We start from the raw sequence: 20,921 nt of genomic DNA, 5'->3' as shown, positions 1-20,921 counted from the left end.
ATCAAAGAAAGAAAGAGACACAGTCTCCTTTAGTCCAAAGACCTGCTCAAGTGATAGGTTGTGCTTTCGGGTGGCAGGATACTCTTTTCCGCTCTCTCCCTCTCTCCTTCTTTTGATCCTTATGCCTTTGCAAGGTACTCAACACCCCCTTTCCTTAGTCCACCGACGCATGAGTTCTTGAATTATTACTTTCTTTCCTCTTCCTTTTTTTGCCTTTTTGGATAGTTAATTACTACTTGCATCAGGTCTGATCACTGTAAGAAACATTATATATATATATATATATATATATATAGCATTAAAAAAATAACGGACACCTTAAACCTGCATTAAACGAATAAAGAGAGTAATTGAGAGATCGATAAAAACACCTTGATATTAAACTCACAGGACAGTATATAGTAAAACAGCCAGGGAGTAATCAAGGAACTACAACACAAACTGGAAAAGGCATGGCGAAGACACCAGCACTATATATACTTCTCATGATCCAGCAGACCCAAATAGCCTCACACTCTCCTTAATATTAGGATAATAGTAGTAGGCTTTAATCCTTAATCTCTTATTGTGAACCTTAACAGCATCCAAAATGATCGCGACCGAAGCAGCATCCTACTCGGCCTTCTCTTCTGCCGCTTCCTCGGCCTTCACCTCCTCCACAGCAGCCGGTGGCTCCTCCACGGATTTCGGCTCTTCTACGGCGGGTTCAGACGATTCCTCGGCTGCAGGTGCGGCGATCTCGGGCTCGGCCTCGGGCTTAGCTTCTTCTGTGGGCTCGGCGACAGCTGGCTCGGCCTCCACCGCCGCCTCCGCCACCTCGACTGCCGAAGGCTCTTCGACGGGCTTCTCCTCAGGCTCCGGAGCGACCTCTGCTGTGGGTTCCGCTGCTGGTGGTTCCGTTGCCGCCGGGGCTTCTTCTTTGGGCTCTTCTGCAGGTTCGGCTACGGCTTCGGTCTCAACCACCTCTTCCACGGCAGGCGGTGCCCCGTCTTCCGCTTCGGCAGGGGTGGCGGGGGCTTCTACTGGCACCTCGACAACTGGAGCTGATTCCACCTGCATGCATCACAGAGTCGTCACCATAGATCAAGCTTCAAAGTCGTCGATCGCTCTCTGTCAACTTATTGTCTTTAGATTAAACGAATTCAGCGTGATCACAAGATCTAAATGGCATGCACGTCGTAGAGTTTGGCTAGATGGAAGTATCAGAATCCCATCACGTAGACAAACTTTTGTGTTAAATCGCCTCTGCTACTGTATACCCTTTATAATAAGATGTAGTTTTCAACATGAGAGAAATCACCTATGAAAAATCAAGTATATCATTCCGATCTTTGTTTAAGGATCCATGCAACCTAATAATTCATGCTAAGTAAGAGATGGATGAGGAGGATATTGGCTCTCACCTCAACGGAAGCCATGGGAGAGAGGCAGAGAAAGAAGAGGAGGCTGCAAGCACAACAGAGCACAGAGATAGGAGTGGGTGGGATGGAGCCAGCTCTTGGGGTTGTGAGGGTATTTATACGAGGAACTCGATGGCAGTGTGAGACCTTTACAGGCAAGCAACCACACAGTGTTGGCTTGCCGGAACACCATTATTGCGGTATATTGGTGGAGGAAGATATGCATAGCCATTTTCGTTTGTTGAGCATATGCCTCGGATTGTGTGAGCCCATGTGGATGGAGATTCATACACCCCACAACAATATATATACATATAATATATATATATATATATATATTATATGTTAAATAGTACGTAAACAACTATACGTCCACACGTAGAAAGCTCATATTTAAACGGCGTCCATACTCAGGGGGCGGTGTAGGATAATGAGTTGGAAACTCAGAGACATCCACGTAAGCATCATTATAGGATCAACTGTTCCTTTAAACGGGCTACGTGGCTGGCCCGCACTGCGGTACGTACGCTCGTGGCCTCTCCTTGGCAGGAAAGCGGGTCCCACAATGGCGGGGCCGCGGCCAGCGAACCTCGCGCAAGGGGGTGGGGGGATGATATCGGACGGCCCACCTGAGTCCGTCCGAGTGGGACCCGCTCGGTTACGTCGGTGGATGGCGAGGCCACGTGACGGAGACAGGCGGGAGAGGACGGCGTGGGTCCGGCGGCCACCTGGGGAGGGGCGCTTCCGGACAAGCGGCACCGCCCAGGCCGGTGGGTTCCTTTGGTTCTTGCTTTATCTTGTTCCCCTGTCACGGCCAAGCCACCAAGCGGGAAAAGACGCCTTCTCATTGGTCGATAGGACTTCTTTGGCAATCCGCCTCCGTCAGGAAAGGGACTCTTTCACTGAATAGTGACTGGACCAAGACACGTGAGCGGCGCCAATCTTTGCGCGCTCGTGATCTCTGTACGTCCCTTCCTCTCCTAAACTACTGTGAAGAACTCTTGCCTCTGTTTCTTCGCTGGAAATACTGAAGTCTGCTCCTCTTTCATTTCAATCGCAACCACTAGACCATTTCTTGTCTATTAATCTTTTTCTCCTTTTATTTGTCTCTGTTCTCAGAAAACGAGACAATGAGAATAAAATCGGGAGAAGGACGAGTAATAAGAGATCGATCGTCCTTCTGCCAGTGACAACTCCTCCATTGTCATAATGGTCATTTGCTTCAGACACCTGTGAAGTAAACTAAGCAACGACTCGCTCAATGGTTATCATTTCATCCTCAACCTACCAACTTTTTTGATCGATGCATGTATTCAATGATCCTCCTTTTCTGGCTACTTGACATAACTTGGCCGAAAGCGTGTTTCCTAACACCCCGTAACACATGATTCTGACAGAGAGATCACTACCATCAAGCCCAGCACACAACAAAAAGCGAAACTGTTGCAGTGTCATGTCCTAGTTTTAGAAGGAAAGATATGAATCAAACACTGCGTTTAGGACCACCATCTTTTGACTCGAGAAGCAGGGCGAGGGGTGGATGATCTCATAATGGCTGATACTGTGGAAGTGGTGGCCATCATCTCCACCAACATTAGCAAAGGAGCGGGGCCGTAATGCAGGATGTGATGCCATGCTGTTGGTATAGGTAGGCATTGGGTCATAGTCATAGCCATCCGTCTGATTCCAAGTGCTCCTTTAGTTTGGATGGGAGCTTGTGAGTAGGAAGCACAGTTGATTCTTCTTCGCCGAGGAAGAAATGGCTCCTCTATGTGGATGTGAACCGATTCATTTGGTTGTCATGGCCTACAGTGATGTGGAACGCCATCCGAGATGGACATGCACATCAGTGCACCGGAACGACGTGTCTGTCGACATGTCTCCATCTCCTTCTTGTCTCAGAGTTAGGGCACTCAAGCATTTCGTCGAGTTGATAACTTCTACGATGAGGGTACTATTTGAGAGAACGAATACTCTATATTGATCTTATCCAAATCTTCTATTGACAGAAGCTCCAGGTGTTACAAGGGAACGGGTGATCGGCATACTTACTCTTACTGAAAGAAAGCTCAAGACTTCGAGATGCGTTGGTGTCACCAAGAAATTTCTGGAATCGATATCATGGGAGACAAATAATTCATCGAAAGTCTAGACAAACTCTATACAAAGTAAAGAAGCCATAGAAATCAAAGTTCGATTTATTCTATGAGTACCTATGTATTCTAGGCTTTGATGGATTGGTTGATGTCAAAAAATACTTTGAAATCTCTTGGGATTTATGACCAGTAAATATACAACGGACGGACAGATTTCTAACTAGCAGCAATGTCAGGGCATAAGATTATAAGAGCAAAGCAATGAAGGCTGACAGGTGGTTCGATATAGTCTTTTTAGCCCATGTAATTGTCGAAAAGGAGATCAAGGCAAAAAGAAGAAGGAAGAAGAAGAAAAAAAAAAAAAAAGCAGGAAAGTTGGATCTTTTGTGTGCCTGTTCATCCAAATATAGACACGGCACAAAAGTTTGTCTCCCTCTCGCCTTGCCATAATTAAGTTCATCTTTTGGGCTTTCAACAATACCACTTCTCTCCATTAAAATTTTGTCATATGTTTTAATATTTTAACAGTATTTTGTTAGGATTATGAGCTTTTGAATAATGTTTATTAGGTCAGTTTAGTTCAGTTATTTATTAAGATTATTTAATTTAATTAAAATCGGATAGATATTTATTTAATATTTAATTATTATTAAGAGTCTAAGTCCTGATACACTCCAGGTGAAACTCTATAAATAGTAATGTAACACTTTCTTTAAATCAATCAATCAGTTAATTAATGAAATATTATTCCAATTTGTTACGATAAATTTTAAGAATCTAAGTCCTGATGGACTCCAGGTGAAATTCTATAAATAGTGATGTAATCATTTCTTTAAATCAATCAATCAGTTAATTAATGAAATGTTATTCCAGTTTATTATGACAAATCTTAAGAGGTCGATCCCCTCGAAGCAATCGCTAATCCCCTCATCAAGGAGGTCGATCCCCTCGAAGTGATTATTATCATTCTTATTTACGATAAAACTTTGGGATCTTATCATTTGGTACGAGAGTTATTCCTTCTTTTACGATAAAACCTTAAGGTCTTATCACATTTCTAATACATACATTCAAATAACTGCTCTCATGCCGAGAAGTGCAAAATAGGGAAACCAATGTCTAGCGTAAAGTAATCTTTACCCTCGGAAACGACTTCGGGTGTCCATGAAACCTCGCGAGGTTAAGATGTGTAGGAAGTCCAGATGGCTCATATACAAACGATGACTAAACGATTCCATGTGGGTTGAAGGGGTTTCTTTTCTTGCTTATTGGATCAATTTGGGCCTTCGGCAATAAGTAGTAGCGTTATCGGATCCTAGAATCCACCAGGGTTGCAGATCCGGATCCGAATGCATCGAACTCTAATTTCTTCATCAAGAAATCGAGTATTTATTTCTTGATCAAACACAATCGAGTAAAATACAAATTAGACTTCACGTTGTTCATCCCCTTCCTGCGTTGTCGACATTATCCTAATAATTAATGTATTAGTAAAAATCAAGTAGTTTTTTTACACACGCGAACGATGTCCGGGAAAGAGCACTCAAACAATCTGCACCCTCGATCTGACGGCAAGCAGGTACGTTGATCATCTCCAGGATCATTCTTTGACCAGGGTGTTCATTTGGGTATATGGTTTTGGGTGTCTGAGGATTAAAAAGAACCACGATAGCCAGCTGTTTGAGCTCATTGTATTAGGAAATAAGTTATCGGGAAGAAGTTAAATTTGGTTGGTTCCGGTGGGAGGAGACGACCTGCGGCGGTCGACTCGAGCGCACGTTGGACACCCAAACTACCTCAAACCCGCTGCCGCGCTCGAGCATTCGCCACCACACATTCCTCCGCCGATATAAACCCTATCTACCGATTGTTGCACGGCAAGCGCACCCTTCTCCTCCCGCCGCCGCCTTTCAAGAAGCCGCTCGCTCGCTCGCTTTCCTCGGAGGGCAGATCCGCCGCCGCGGTCCGATCCGAAGGCGATGGCGATGGCCGCTCCCCATGTCGCCGCCCGTTCCTCCCGTCGTGGCGGCGAGAGTCCGATCACGAGGTGGTTTCTTGTACCCTAATGCGCGCAAATATGTTCTTCTTTCCCCTTTCCTTCAAGGATTTTCACAAAATTCGATTTGGTTGTGCAACTGTTCGATTGATCTCGCCCCATCTTGATTTTAGTACGATCATCGAGTGCAAGAAAGGTTGTGTTCAGGGACGACAATGAACTCATGGTCTTCTATGCAAATATTTGGTTAACAAATGACATGACACTATAAATTTTGCCCCAGATGTCACCCTCCGATCAGAGTAAGGAGTCTCACTAGTTATCATAGGCTTTATTTTGGCTAATTTGGTCCCATGGAGAGAGGAAGCTTTGAAGGGTAAAGCCAGCATTAGCTTATTGATGGTGTGATCTTGCGAACTGGGTCAAAATTTATCTTCCGGGCCCATATCCCACGAAAGAATTTACATAAAGAAACTGGTGCAATGCTTCATGAACAAGCTAGACCACGAGTTGATTAAGCCAAAGGTCCGCTGGATTTTTTCCATCGCCTAAAAGGCATGATGCATGTGAAATATGCCCTCTCAGAATATAATATCTATGTGCTTGCTATGAGCAGTCTTGGTTGTAGAATTGGTTTCATGATATTCGTGATCGAATGCTGTCTAAGAATAACGTGCGATCATGTCGAAGATCATGCAAGTAAAGATTGGTTTAGATTGAGTTCCTATTTCTGAACAACTTTATTAGTATGTAGGTTTGCATCTAGACTGTAAAAAATAATTTGTACTAATAGAATTTCATTTTCCAGGAGTTCCTATTCATCAAATGGCAAATTTCTCTGCCAAGGCATGGCTGATCGAAATCAGCATATATTCTATTGTCGGTTTTCCAAAAAAAGGTTCTCAAGGCATGTTCGGTCAGAATATGGTAAAGCAAACCCCACGTGTGGGTGGCTAGAAATAAAAAAGATTCATTCACCCATTTACCAAGCAAGAAGGATGACACAAAGCATAGCACTAGCCTCTACCGATGATAGTGTAGTTGTCAATGGAACTCCACAAGCAACTTCTAACAGTGAAGTGGAGGAGATGAGGATTAAGTTAGATGAATATTTACAAGGTGATGACCTTAGCAGTGGATTGGTCCAGTCCATACATGATGCATCAAGGGCTGTTGAGTTGGCTATTCAAGAGCATAGTTCATTGTCGAAAAGCTCTTGGTTCTCGAAGGCTTGGCTTGGAGTGGACAAGAATGCATGGATTAAGAGACTATCTTACCAGGTACACTGCATTATCTATCAGAAACTGCTCCTGGTGCATTTTCTCCTTCTTGATCTGAAAACATAATCCGTATTCTGATTTGCTTATTATTTTCTTTATAGAATACTTAAATTCAAGGTTAATGATGATTAAGAATCAAAAGATTCAGGAACAATTATCCTGTTGTTTGTTGAGTCTTTGGCTACTATCTTTTAGAATTTAGACTACGTAATTTCTTAATTTTTCTGCCAGATGAATAGGTAAATGTTTATGATGCTTCTTGTATATTGAATCTTAATTGTGTTTTGCTTCTTAATCTCATTTAATTATCTGTGGAAGTGTGTAGGATGATGCTTTCTATTTGCACATAAGCTTTTGTTATGAGGATGGTATAAAAGGAAATGCTTAAATATTGATCATGTTTATCATAGTACCATCCACGATAAAATAAGATCTGGCTACCTTGAACCAATTCTAGTTTCATCTCGTATACAACCTAGGATTTCACAGTTTATTGCTTCCAGGCTGCTGTACATTCCTTTCTGCAAGCAGTTATTGAGATTTCATCACGAGGAGATGGAAGAGACAGAGATGTTAATGTTTCTGTGCAAAGAAGGTTATTGATTCTTATTTTTCTGTCTTTATTTCAGCTCTTTGCCAATCTGATCATAATATCTCTTTCTGAAGATGTTCTGGTTTGTATATTAGGTTGTCTTCATCCTGCCAATTTGGTTTCAATTTTGTTTAGTTATGTGCTTTGACAGTGCATTCAGATTTTGTCATTGTAATCATACTCGCATTTCTCTTGTTTCTTTTTTGCTTGTTGTATCTCTTTGGTGCATAGCTTTATCACCTGTTCTAATATAACACAAGGTTAAAACTGAATCCTCATGTATCCCAATTATCTGCTTTCTTTTGTTTAATATTATTCTGTGTGAACTTTGAGGTATAGGACTTATGTCTTTGCATCCTTGGTGCTTCAGTTTTAATGTCTTAATCCTTTGATTTACACTTAATTTAAGATGTGGCATGATTTTATATCATTATGTGTTTTTGATAATGTACCTTTTTCAAAAACCCTGCCATAATAAATATGTAGGAATTCAATTATATATATATATATATATATATATATATATATAGAGAGAGAGAGAGAGAGAGAGAGAGAGAGAGAGAGAGAGAGAGAGAGAGAGAGAGAGAGAGAGAGAGAGACATGCACACGCACACACCACAGAGCAAGGACCACACAACTACACTGGTGATGCGTGGGTTGTTTCATGGGATCATTAAATTTCATGGACGAGAAAACCTTGTATTCCAAAAAAAATCTTGTTAAATGAAAAATCTAATCAATCAAGTATTTAATGGTTCAAGCAAGAACGAGTTCTAGACTATATAGGTTTGTACCAGTAGGTTTTCATTTTTTTCGGTGATATCAAGTGGTACAGATTGGTACATCCGTATCACTCGGAGCAGTTTCTGAAACCTATATTAATATTTGGCAGATGGCTGATATTACTTGTCAATATTTAGCAGTTCAATCAAAGTACAATTCTGCACCATATGGATTGGTATCATTCGGTTAACAATATTTTTAGTGTTTTTTTTTTCTGCTGATACGGGACAGTATAGGTCAGTATATCATCCGATATGTCAATATCATACCAGTTCGACCAATTTCTAAAACACATTTGTGAAGTTGGGTAATCAGTGTTGTGTAGCAAACGTATCGATCTGCATATGCTACATCATCTCTGATGAAGATATTCAAGTGCCATATGCTCTAAATTATGGAAAGATCATATGTCTTGAGCATTTTGTTATTGGTTCATACGTTACTATTTGTGAAGGTGAGCCATTGCTGGAGTGCTGTATTTAATCCGATTCCAAGATTTTCTGTAAAATGCATCTTATTGTTGAGTTATTATATTGATGCTATTTCACATTGTTTTGCTACATATCTTTGGATAGCGGAATGCACAATCTTATAGCATTTAAGCAACTAAATTGCATCAGCTATATTTTCGCTGAAAATTATGTGAACATGTTGTTGATATTACATGTATTGTGGCCCACCATCTCATCTGATGCTAGTTACATATCTTGATGTGTTACCATGACTTATCATATTGACTTGTGCCAAATATTCACTATGATATGTTTTGCATATCATGGGTATATTACTTGCTTTATCAGCTTGACTTACCAGTGTGCTCTTGGTCTCCTTATTTCTCATGGAGGTTGTTAGTTCATCTTCTTTACATCGAATTGTATTCTTGGTTATTTTGTTTTACTCATTACAAGAGTTTTAAGGTAGCGGTACGTTCAGAACCACACAAATGGCTCTGTTAAGTTCAGCAATCTTGCGCTTCAGAACAATAAGGAAAACAATTATTCAAGAAGATATGCATATATATCTTACAAATGTTGGTGTCATATCGACTAATCTCTAGTATGATAACAAAAATTTGATAGATCCTAATGTTTGTCAATGATGCAACAAAAATGTTCTTGTTTTCAAGTATATTTCAAGTTATCTTTCTGCTTTCTTCTTTTTATTTTTGTTAATTTCTTTACTCTAAATGTTTTGCATGATCAAATATTTTCTTAACTGCAGTTTACTGAGACTTTGTGCTCCATTGGAGAGCACTGTCCAAGATCAATTGTCTAGCAAGCACACTGCCACATACGAATGGTTTTGGAATCACCAACATCCAGTGGTTGTAACAACATTCATCAATCTGTTTGAGAGGGATATCCGCTTTAATTCTGCAACAAAGTTGTAAGTCATCCATTCCTTTTTAAGATAAATTTAACTTAACATGTCTATATGATCTTGAAAATACTGAGGATGATCATATTTATCTTTTTGTGTCAGATACCAGAAAGGAGAATCATCAGATTCTGGCATTGCAAGTGATCTATCACTTATTATGCTTGCTTTGAGTTGCCTTGCGTCTGTCAGAAAGCTTGGAACAGCAAAAGTATCTTGTTCACAGTTCTCCTCGATGGTTCCTGATATTACTGGTAGATTCATGGAAATGCTTCTTGATTTTCTTCCAATAAAGAAAGCATATAGTTCTATGAAAGATATTGGTCTATGTAGAGAATTCCTTGTCCATTTTGGTCCTAGAGCTGCTACAGGTGAATTTGACAACGATCACAAAGCTGAAGAGAGAGCATTTTGGGTCAATCTTGTGCAAAAGCAGCTGCGGCTAGCTATTGACCGGGAAAAGATATGGTCTAGACTAACGACATGTGAGAGTATTGAGGTTTGAGATTTGTTACACTTCCAATGATTGTCTCCCTGTTTGTCATAGTCATTTTGGAATCTTATAATCTTATATATATACATACACCTGTCCATGTATACACCTATGGTTACAATATTTGTTCTCATTACATGAGTATAAATACATCACCAATAAGATCCTGAAATAAAGTGTTAGGCTGCAATAGTAGAATAGACTGGCAGAAAAATATGCATCTCTATGCTGCTGGTACTTCTTTGAGATGGAAGTCCTGTGCCATATGTAATGGTACAAAACTGTATCTTAATCCACAATCTTCCTTGGCACTTGAAATCACAAGAAAGGAGAAGACATGTTAGGTTGAGTTTGTAGAGCTGATGGACTCAAAATGATGCATTTCATTATATGTGAAGCCCTTTGTCAAACAGAATCAAATAATGATTAAAGAGTTATTGACAAAATTTAAGGAGTATGGCATATACATGCAGGGGATCAAGGAGTTATATGGAATAACTTAAAGGGTCCTTTACAAATATAACTGAACTGGCTCACATGCATGTATAACAAGGTGAATTTATCTTTTGACCATAAGCTGATCATGTGGCATGTTCTTTTTTGTTTTAATTTTGATATTACTGCCTCTTATCTGCTTTTTTTTGTCCCTTTGCTATATTTGGACATTCTTAGTTTCTAATTGGTGATGAAGTGGACTACTTGGTCCTTTGCTACAGGTACTGGAAAAGGATTTAGCAATATTTGGCTTCTTTATTGCTTTGAGCAGAAGTACGCAGTCGTTTCTGTCTTCAAATGCTATAAATATGTCAAATGAACAGATTGAAGGCATCATAAGGTGTGGACACACAATTTTTTTCTCCTCGTTGACTTATGAGGTTTCATTTGTTTCCCAGTTTCCATCTGTGATTTGGAATTTCACTATTCCCTGGAACCTCATTTGATTGATTGAGTTGCTTGTTTTCAGGTATCTTATAGGGGGAAGTGTATTATACTATCCTCAACTTTCTTCAATTAGTTCCTATCAGTTTTATGTGGAGGTTGGCTCTATTAGAACTAAGTTTTTTTTTTTCAATCCCATAATTTTGATTGTGTGATTTTGCTCCGTAGGTAGTTTGTGAAGAGCTGGACTGGCTTCCCTTTTATCGAAGTAGCATATCTAATGTGAAAATTGATAATAAAGATAATAAGGAAGGGATCACCAAAAGAGAAGCTATTTCCCAAGTATTAAAAGTTTGTTCTTACTGGATAACAAGTTTTATTAAGTACAGTACATGGCTTGAGAACCCATCACACATAAAGGCAGCTCGATTCCTTTCCAGAGGGTATGCAATAGTCTTTATGTTTGTTACAAGTCTAACATACTTGTGAATTGTGATATTTATTTTTTTATACTATTCTGTGTTCTGTTCATGAGTAATTATCTGACATCGCTTAATGGTCCTTTGTTGTGTGTGTTCTAGGCACAGCATGGTCAACGAATGCATGGAACAACTTGGTGTGCTTATGTAAGTTCTCATTGTAGTTCCCAAAGTGTGCTTTATTTTCTGTTGCAACAATTCATTTATGCAGTAAATGTCCTCCAGGAATAGAAGTAAAGAAGACATTGTGGAGCTTCAAGTTCAGCATGGACTTGAAACAAATTTATTGGAACAGTCAGAGCTAGAATCCTTTGATGAGGTATCAATCATGTCTTGATCAGATTGGCAACTTACAAGCCACAAGAAAAAAGACTTTTTTTGGTTTGGGTAGTATAGAACTCGGATCTTAGCATAGGTAAGGGTGGGTATCGAGGAGTGTCACAATTATTAATCATTCATTTTGAGGTTAAAAATCGATGGATGCCCATCAGATTGGAAACAAATATTGAAGAATAACAGAAATGTAATTTTCTGGTTACTAAGAAAGAAGTTGACTGAAATTTATGCATTTAATAATTCAGACATATATAGAGTGAGGGCATTGTTATCCAATGGTGTATTTCAGTGTTATCTAGTAAAATAATAGTTGTGCTTATCATCCATAACTTAGAATATGATCTTTGTTGCATGATGTTGGATGGAGCATACTTCATCAATAAGAATTTCAAAATGATTGAGAAGGTGGTTGGTAAAAGGCATGATAATTCTTCATGGCTATTGGAAATGCTACATTTACTGTTCTGGTGTGGTGGTCATGTATGGCTAGATATTTGGAACATAAGGTTTTTGCCATTGGTCATGTAAGCAGTTGTGGTGCTGATCGATGCACAGTTTTTTCCTACAATAAACTGCGGATAATTTGTTTATAAAATGATCCAAACATTGTTGGAGTTGCAGAAGCATTTTGCCTGTTATTTATGGCTTGCTATGCAAGTGAACAGATAGGTGACTTCTTGGTGCCTATGGCAATGCAAGTGAATATGCCTATATTGGCATATTCAATCTACTTCGAGTGAAAATGCTTATAACTTGGTTCATAATTGCAATGGAACTGAAAAGGAGTATGTGTCTCTATGCATGATCCATTTTTAGTCAAAGTAGCAAAAGGTATAGAAAGTTATTCAAACATCAATAAATTCTTTCAATTTTGAAAAAAATGAGAAGGCTACTCAAAGAAAAAATTCTGATTAATGACATTCTTTCACTTTCTCTCAAAAGCCATTTCTTACTTTAGTAACAGGAATTTTAATGATATAAAATGTCCTAATGTAGAAGGCTTTAACCAATACAGGGCCTAGTGAGGATCTATCCATAGTTTTACCCCTGCAAGTAAATTTTCTTATGAAGCTTTTGTTTAAGTTGATGTAAAAATGCAGGTATTTATATTCTTCTGTCTAAAGTTTCTTTTAATTGCCAAACAGTAGAATGATGAGTCAAGTACAAACTTTTTTCCTTGTAACCAAATAGCGACTTATTAAATAGATCCATAACTTGCACATTTTAATTATTTATGTTGCAATATCTTCCACTAAACATGCTACTACATGGTTCTTCCTGCTTCCCACTTTTTTTTAATCTGTTTGCCTTATTTTTCTTAGTTCTGTTATTAGTATCTTGTTTATGATTTTCTTGGTCTTAAACATATTGATGAAATATTATATGAAATTTTGAACCTTAAATCCATTTATTACCGGCTGCAGGCACTTGAAAGTGTTGAAGAAGCTCTTAGAAGATTAGAAGATTTACTGCAAGAATTATATCTTTCTAATTCAAACAATGGAAAAGAACATTTACGAGCTGCTTGTTCGGACCTTGAGAGGATACGGAAACTCAAGAAAGAGGCTGAGTTTCTCGAGGCATCCTTTAGAGCAAAGGCTGCCTCGTTAGAACAGGTAAATTATTGATTGTTTCTCTTATTAAATGATTTAGAAGCATGCATGTTGAGATTGTTTCAAGCATAAACAATGAGCCCTGAGGCTTTGTTGAGGTAAATTATTTCTAGAATGTCTCACATTTAACATGTAAGTTGCTTTAACACGCATCAAGAAAGTCAACTTCTTTTGGTCATGATTATTGAAACCAAAATTGGGAATTATGTTTGGAATGGATGTCGATAATCTCCTTCGTGAAAAAGGCTGCTGGGTATATCTAAACCTGTCATCTGATTTAGCTTTCCATAATAGATAGGTTCATAGAGCATCAAGTTTCCTTATCATTGTTGTTTAAATTTTTAACTAGCCTGTTATTTAAATGCATATTTTTTTCTCATGTTTAACGCTGAATATGAGACAAACTTTTATGTCAAGTGGAAAATAGAATTTGCTCCAATTTTTATCCATGACGAAATCCTACCGTCCAACTAGGGTGAGAGTGATGATTGCTCACTGCCTTCTGCCAGTGATCCGGGAAGGGTGAAAGAGATTGGAAAAACATCCGGTGAGGGTGTAAGCATTCAGAACCCTGAAGATGAGTGAGTTTCATGTATCTAGCCTCGGCAATTTTCATATTCACTTCTATGACATGAATACTGTCTCAACTATTTTAAGTTGTCACGTTTTGCTTGTTTTTATACTTAGATTGTGTACTTATGATTGTGTCTGTGTGGTTAGAAAACCTCGTGGTTTTTGGAGTTTCTTGGTGCAAAGCTCCAACAGAAAAAACGAACAAGCGTTCAAGCCTGATCAAAATGTATGTAACAAACCCCAGTTAAATTATTCCCAGTTTTGCCTTTTACGTTTTTTATGTTTTCTTGTTGATAATAGATTAGTTGACTTTTCAACAAAAGTACAAATGAGAGTTTCATCAACTTCGCCCTGAATTGTATGCTTTATTTCAGGTTGTGTCCACCGATAGTCCCACATCAGTTAGATTGTTATGGATGGGTAGCTTGTTGCCAATAACATAGGCTTAAATTGTCTTGAACCATGATGACTAAGGCAGATTCCATGTAAGTTATAAGCCAATAGCATAATTAGGTTGCCATGCACTATCAGTGTCTTTTGACCTCTATTTTTTTTTTCTAGACACTATAATTGTTTTCTTCCATGCGTCAGATGTTTTCACGGATCTAACAAATTGTATTTCACTCAATAACAAAGCAGAAAAGGCTGGGCAAATCATGCAACAAAGTGTATATATATATATATATATAAAGGAAACAAACAATAAGAATATGATATTCTAAAACAAATGACATGTACGTGTATGCATAAATCTGATGCATCTTTGTGGAGACCAAGGACTGCTATGCTAGTTGAAGAGCGTAAGGTGGGAAACATGGATTACTGTTGTAAGAAGTTAAATCAATCTTGATGATGGGAAGATCACAATAGTTCCTGGTGAATAATACTTGTTTGTAGATTTACATGGAAAGGTCTAATAATGGCCTCATAGAATTTTTCTTTTTAGTATAAGAGGCACCGGCTCATCATACAGAACTCCTAATGCCCCTCTATAAGTAATATCTTTATCTATCTTTTTATTTTGCTGAATAACTGATCTAAGATATCTAAAACGTTTAATTAATTAAACTTCTTAGAAACTTTTTGTCTATCCAACTTAACTATATAGATCTAGATCTCATATAATTGGTCTTAACCCACTCAATTTAAAACATTTAGTTCTCAAGGTTTGCTTCCATAATTCAAGTCTTGAACTAGTTTCACTTGAACTCTCATCGACTAAAACAATATCATTAACACAACGAGGTTGACTTCGTACATTACTAATGTGAAAAAGGTAATGACTTAATACAGATCTTTGATGTAGTGCTATACTAATAAAAAACTCATTAAACACATTCCTTGCAGTTTTAAGACTTATCCTTGCCTAATGAGTTTGTCTAATGTCAACGTAAAAAGATAAAAATATAATCACTCCATGCATAACTTTTGATGCAAACCTATAGTAGTGAGGAATTTGCTGAATGCTTGCTAGTGACAACTCCTAGGATAACTTTAATCACCTTTATACTTTTTTTCTCTAAAACTTGTCTTGTTATATTTTTAGGAACTTTATCATAGACTTTCTCTAAATAAACACCAAGAAAATCATGAGATATGAAAATTGAATTTATTCTTCATCTAGTGGCATATATTGGTGCTTTCCAAATATCTATAATTTTGCCTCTTAAAAATGAATTTAATAATGAAGACATGTTTGAGTTTTATACTGTATGGATGCTTAAGTTTTTCATCTATGGTGGGCTTGTTTCCTGAATACTAATTTCATTGTATATGGATTATCAATTAAACACTTTATCCCTAACATACAGGAATAAAAATGAGCGAATTTTAGCATAATAGACCCAAGTTGGGTTTTTAGTTCCGTTTGGTACTCTGTATTATTTACTGATATTAGTTTCCTGCAGGTCTCTAATGTCAATGTAGATAACCAAGACTTGGAAATAAATGAGATTCGCCGCTTTGAATTGCTACGGAATGAGTTGATTGAGCTTGAGAAGAGGGTCCAAAGAAGTACAGATGAGTCTCAGAATGAGGAGGTAATATGGTCAATGTCTATGAACATTTTTGCTAGAATCTACCATAATCAGTATGATGAAGTATGCTTGTCTAAGGTGTTTCTTTGTGACAAGCTCCCCAATGACCATGAGTTTCTGACACAACCACTTCTTTACTTGCTGTTGCTATACAAACACTGATGTGCCATGAAAAAGAGGAAAATAAAGAAAATAGAAAATAAGTTGAAGACCCTCCTCTACCTAGAGGGATTTGTGTGAAACCTATGTCTGCACCTGAAAATATAAATATGTGGGCTATGCTTGTATGTAAAATAAATATTGAAGGCCATCTCAACATGTTATGTCCAACTGGCAGAAGTTTATAAAATTTTCAGGCTCAACAGTTTGTGATGATTGTAACTGGAATCTAGAATGAGAATGATTGGCAGAAGTAAATGAGGTCAAAATTGATCCATTTGCATGATCTATTTGGTCAACGTTTTAAGATCATCCTGCAAAGTATGGAGTACCATAGCATCAATAGGTAGTTTTTCATGCTTAAAAATTGTTTACTTTTGTTGTCAAAAGCTCTGTGCAAAAGAGTCAATCCCGTCTTTGCATTATCTTTCTTTATCTCTGTTTGGCATCATGGAAATTTCTTTTGAAATAATTGTCTTTCGTATGGAAGATGTTTGACATGTTCTACGATATTTGAAGTTGACCTGATAATTTTATTTATTTCTCGGTTCCATGCTTTGTGAATGTTATATTTATATTTTTCTGTTTAATACTTGTTTTCTTTCAATCAAAATTGAGGATGTAATTGGTGCAGGAGTTTTCTAAGTAGGATGACTAAAGCTTGTCATAATATTAAACATGTATGCCTGCAAGGAAGTAGGATGACTAAAGCTGTCAGGGCATAACATAATATTAAACTCGTATGCCTGCTAGGAAGTAGGATGACTAAAGTTGTCAGGCATAACAGTTGTCAGGAAGTAGGACGACTAAAGTTGTCAGGCATGACAGATGACTTCTTTGAACCCGTTTTTGAGTCTCGTTCAAATCATGGCTTTGTGGATCCAGATTCTTTTATTTTATTTCACTAGACCCAAATAAAGCATTTCAGAATTACACTAGCTGAAATATAAGATATTATAATCTTTCTGCTAGAATAGAGGAAGAGATTTAATACAGGTATCACTTATCATTGCAAAAGATAATTATCCATATGTTGGATGTTTGAACATTTTTATATACGAGTTGTTCAATTCAAATGGGCGTTTATTGGTACTTATCAAATACACATCAGACAGCATTCTAGATTTTGTATAATGCAATGATACCAAATATGATGATATAGATAATTGATTGGACGGTAGATTTGAGGACACATTTAGATTCTTCTGAGCTGAATCCTGATTTATTGGGCATGCTTGGAGACATCAGTCTAGATCACTCTGTTAAGCTTTAATTTACCTGAGCATAACTCTGATAAAGGATTTTCAGCCATTGGCATCGTACATTCAACTTCCCTTCCATGTTGTCAAGGAATAACTTACATTATTAGGTCTGATACTTGTTATATCATTTTACCTAATTAGCTGCAATATTTAGCTTTGATTCAAAGCCTCTCTCTCTAAAAGATAAGGCTTCACCTTTTCCTTTCCTTTTTTTTAACTGATTTAAGTATTAGTGTCAGGAGAGAACTTGAGAAAATTTACATACAATTCCTAACCAATATTTTTTGTGGGGCTTTCCTAGTGTTCTTTATCCTAATTGCTGACATTTATATCCTTCAAATCAATAAAAGTGACAGGTCCATCCATCTAAATTCAACTTAAAAATACTCTTTTTTTATATATCTTTTACCATTCCTCTTCTGGTTCAACTAACTGTTACCCATATTCCTTCAGGAATCTGAATTTATTGATGCAAAAGACAAACATTCATCTGCAAACAAACATCATTTATTAGTTCCTGCAACAAAGAAAGAAAATGTCATTGCCAAGTCAATTGAGAAGATCAAAGCGACTACGACGGTACAACTCTCTTTAGCTTTCATTATATATGCATTTTCTTATATCATATTGAGCTCGGGAGTGATAATGAGAGCTTGATATTTATCCTTCTTTTTTATCTGGGCATGAGCTCTGCTAAGATCAGAGTTTCTGATCCTGGTTACAATATGATATGAGCATGTGATAGTGCTTACATGAATTTGTTATTGGAAAGAATTGATCTAAAAAATGGTCTTAGGATGCATTTTGTTTAGGATCGTTCAGCTTCTTGTTGTACTGCATTCTAACATTAGGAGACAGTTTCCATAGTCCACTTACATGGTATATCTCAAATTTGCAACTAATCATTTTATCTCATATGCTTTTCACATACACACACACATTTCCTTTCCTTCTCTCTTGTGCATGTGTAACAATTGGAAGGGTCCTGTTGTGAATAGATGTTTCTGGGTTTTCTCTGATTATCTTTGTAGGATGTCTGGCAAGGAAGTCAGCTGTTAGCCATAGATGTATCGGCAGCTATGGCTTTACTAAAAAGAGCAGCTACCGGTGATGAACTTACAGAGAAGGAGAAAAAGGCTCTTCGTAGAACTTTAACTGACTTGGCATCTGTTATTCCAATTGGGTTCCTGATGCTACTTCCAGTGAGTCTCTCCACAAACTCATGTTAGCTGCTCAGTTATGTTATCGATTTCTCTATTGGGTATAATCACAAGCTAAAGACTTTTCTGGATTCATACTCCTTTTGGTAAAAAATATGACGATATTGTTGTCACAGTACAATAATTATGTGTTCAAGACTCGAGTAAGCTTATGCAAATTTGTTCTCATTAATGTAGCTTCCTTGACATTCTGGTTGGTCGACAGATAATCTTGATAAAGATCATATGAAATTTAACCTTGGTATGTGAAGCTCAAATGATATCTTCAAATATTCTGCTTTAGCTGATTTTGGGCTCAGGATATGTTTCAACAATCTAAAATGGATCTTGTCTGGCATAATTTCTATAGATTGATGTTGAATTAGTGCATTTTGGTGCGCAGAAAGTGTGCTTCCTTTCTGTTGTAGTTGCTATTCCCTGCACTTGAACCATGAATCCATCATTTGTTGCTTCTCAAAACTGGATATGGTGATTCTTTTTGTTGGTTTCTATCTGAAACCAATGCGAGTCAAACTTGTTTCCAGAATCATCTTAATTGTCATTGAACAGAAACAACTTTCTGCTAATGAACTACTCTACTGCTGTGCAGGTTACAGCAGTTGGGCATGCTGCTATCCTGGCTTTCATCCAGAGATATGTACCTGCTCTGGTAAGTAGTTTGTTTTAGTCACTATGAGTTCCAAGGCATTAAGCTGCTGTTTGCTGATAAATTGATTCTTTACTGCTTGATAGATTCCATCTGCATATGCACCGGAGAGGTTAGATCTCTTGAGGCAGCTTGAAAAAGTAAAGCAAATGGAGATCACTGATACAAGCACTGATAGAGTTACTGAGGTAGTTAGCTCAGGCAGCAGTAGAGCCGAGTAGATATAAACCGGTCAAGACCATAATGGTATGTGTGTTGCAACTTGATTTTTCAGTTGTTTTTTGTTTCTTTTGTTGTCCTTTATAAATAACTAATGACAATGGAGAAGTTCCTGGTGCATTCCAGTATGATGGTACGAAGACACTACAATAACTTTGAAAATGGATAGTTACCTGGTGGTAAATTGAAGTCATCCTTACCATGATTGTTTTGGCAGTGATGGCAACGAGACATTTGTGGTCCAGGTTGGTTGTTGGTATCCGATGTTTATAGTGTGACAAACATATGCGATATCCTTTGAGCAATTCATACAGATTCAGTTGCATACATTACAAATCGTTTGTTCATCTTTATAAAGAATATTTATTGTTTTCTCCGAGATAGGGTATCGATTTCCTGAGAGGATATCGCTGTAAAGTACAATGCTGAAGACTAGTGATATAACCGTAATTATGGCTTGTGGCTATGTTTTACTTTCGTTTTTTCGTACGTGCTTCTGTCTTATTTTCCTCTTCTGTACATGTCAGTCCTCAATTATTGTCACTCTTTGTACATGTTAGTAATTTACCATCACCTGAAGGCTCTCTCTGAAATTAGTTATGTGTGATAATAGCGTTAGTTGCTGCTGCAAAGGTGAGTGATTTATCTGGCTGTTATAGACCTTGGCTCAATAACTTTGAAGAATAACAAAAACAGTATAACTTGTTATTTGTTTAAAATATATTTTCAAATAGTTATAAGATTAAAAAGTCTTAAATTGTCTTACCTGTTGTTGGGGTATGTTACATTTCGCCTGCTGTGTAGGAATGTGTCACAGAATGAGTGCTACTAAAAGAAATTTTGAGTTACTGAAAATCGCACACATATATACACAAATAAAAATTTACACATGCAAAGTGCGCCAGTTTAGCCAGGTGCAGTATATAATAGTCAAGCAAGTACATAAATCATTTCAACCAATTGTGTACAGATTCCGAACCGACCAAACTTGTGCTTTTAATATACGAACTCGTTTCAAACAAGTCGTAAAGCAGCATTGACAAACCGATAAATTTTTCATGACCTGTGGCAGGTGTCTAACCCAAGCTTTTGCTTCTCTAACTTATCAACCAAGATGCATGATGCCAGAACTAATAGATGCCAAAAAGGATAACCAGGTCTCACTGGCAAATCTAGAATAAACATGGAAATCGAAGCGAGCCCTCTCAGCAGAAGCCTGTTCTCGAAACTAGGAGTGCTTTGGCATGCACTTAAGGCCAAGACGAAGAACAATCTGTCCGATCAACTTGTTTCATGCACTAGCATGCTAGTTTGGGTATCTCTATGAGCTAAATATTATGAAAACCCTAACTGATCGTCATGGTACAGATGACAGAAAGCCTTACGTTCTCCTACTTGCTAAAATATTTGCTATGGAAGGGATTTAGGAGGAATCACAGATTGTCCGGCTCAGATGTAACACACGGCACGAGGTGATCAAAG

General features: G+C 37.7%; 2 protein-coding genes across 5 annotated transcripts; one reads left to right on the top strand and one right to left on the bottom strand.

Annotated features, from left to right (window-relative positions):
* Positions 1-350: 350 nt before the first annotated feature.
* LOC135595818 (induced stolen tip protein TUB8-like) lies at positions 351-1,561 on the bottom strand. The gene is made up of 2 exons (XM_065087218.1): positions 1,404-1,561; positions 351-1,053 (listed from the first exon to the last, which is right to left on the bottom strand). The coding sequence occupies exons 1-2, from the start codon at positions 1,416-1,418 to the stop codon at positions 613-615; spliced, it is 456 nt and encodes a 151-aa protein (XP_064943290.1). The 5' UTR covers positions 1,419-1,561; the 3' UTR covers positions 351-612.
* A 3,654-nt stretch (positions 1,562-5,215) lies between these two features.
* LOC103968471 (uncharacterized) lies at positions 5,216-19,916 on the top strand. 4 transcript variants are annotated; one of them, XM_009381706.3, is made up of 19 exons: positions 5,216-5,543; positions 6,301-6,772; positions 7,276-7,367; positions 9,369-9,533; positions 9,630-10,023; positions 10,734-10,852; positions 10,982-11,054; positions 11,125-11,339; positions 11,478-11,522; positions 11,601-11,694; positions 13,136-13,327; positions 13,799-13,905; positions 14,045-14,123; positions 15,805-15,936; positions 17,808-17,933; positions 18,386-18,556; positions 19,164-19,223; positions 19,307-19,466; positions 19,566-19,916. In XM_009381706.3, the coding sequence occupies exons 1-18, from the start codon at positions 5,476-5,478 to the stop codon at positions 19,439-19,441; spliced, it is 2,739 nt and encodes a 912-aa protein (XP_009379981.2). In that variant the 5' UTR covers positions 5,216-5,475; the 3' UTR covers positions 19,442-19,466; positions 19,566-19,916. The 4 variants fall into 4 exon arrangements, with proteins under 4 accessions (XP_009379981.2, XP_018675356.2, XP_009379982.2 ...); XM_018819811.2 differs by having other exon boundaries at positions 5,232-5,543; positions 19,657-19,916; XM_009381707.3 differs by having other exon boundaries at positions 5,232-5,543; positions 19,549-19,916.
* Positions 19,917-20,921: the final 1,005 nt, after the last annotated feature.

The sequence above is a fragment of the Musa acuminata genome, chromosome BXJ1-10 (assembly GCF_036884655.1).
Source record: "Musa acuminata AAA Group cultivar baxijiao chromosome BXJ1-10, Cavendish_Baxijiao_AAA, whole genome shotgun sequence".
In the NCBI taxonomy this organism is placed as follows: Eukaryota; Viridiplantae; Streptophyta; class Magnoliopsida; order Zingiberales; family Musaceae; genus Musa; species Musa acuminata.
Note: the sequence above shows the minus strand (reverse complement) of the source record. Positions and strands in the feature narration are given on the sequence as shown.

Excerpts from the sequence above, each read along its gene's own strand:
- LOC103968471 (XM_009381706.3), top strand. The coding sequence starts at position 5,476 with ATGGCGATGGCCGCTCCCCATGTCGCCGCCCGTTCCTCCCGTCGTGGC. Across the intron at positions 9,534-9,629 it reads TTTAATTCTGCAACAAAGTT|ATACCAGAAAGGAGAATCAT; the intron begins GTAAGTCATCCA and ends TTTTTGTGTCAG. Across the intron at positions 11,340-11,477 it reads GCTCGATTCCTTTCCAGAGG|GCACAGCATGGTCAACGAAT; the intron begins GTATGCAATAGT and ends TGTGTGTTCTAG.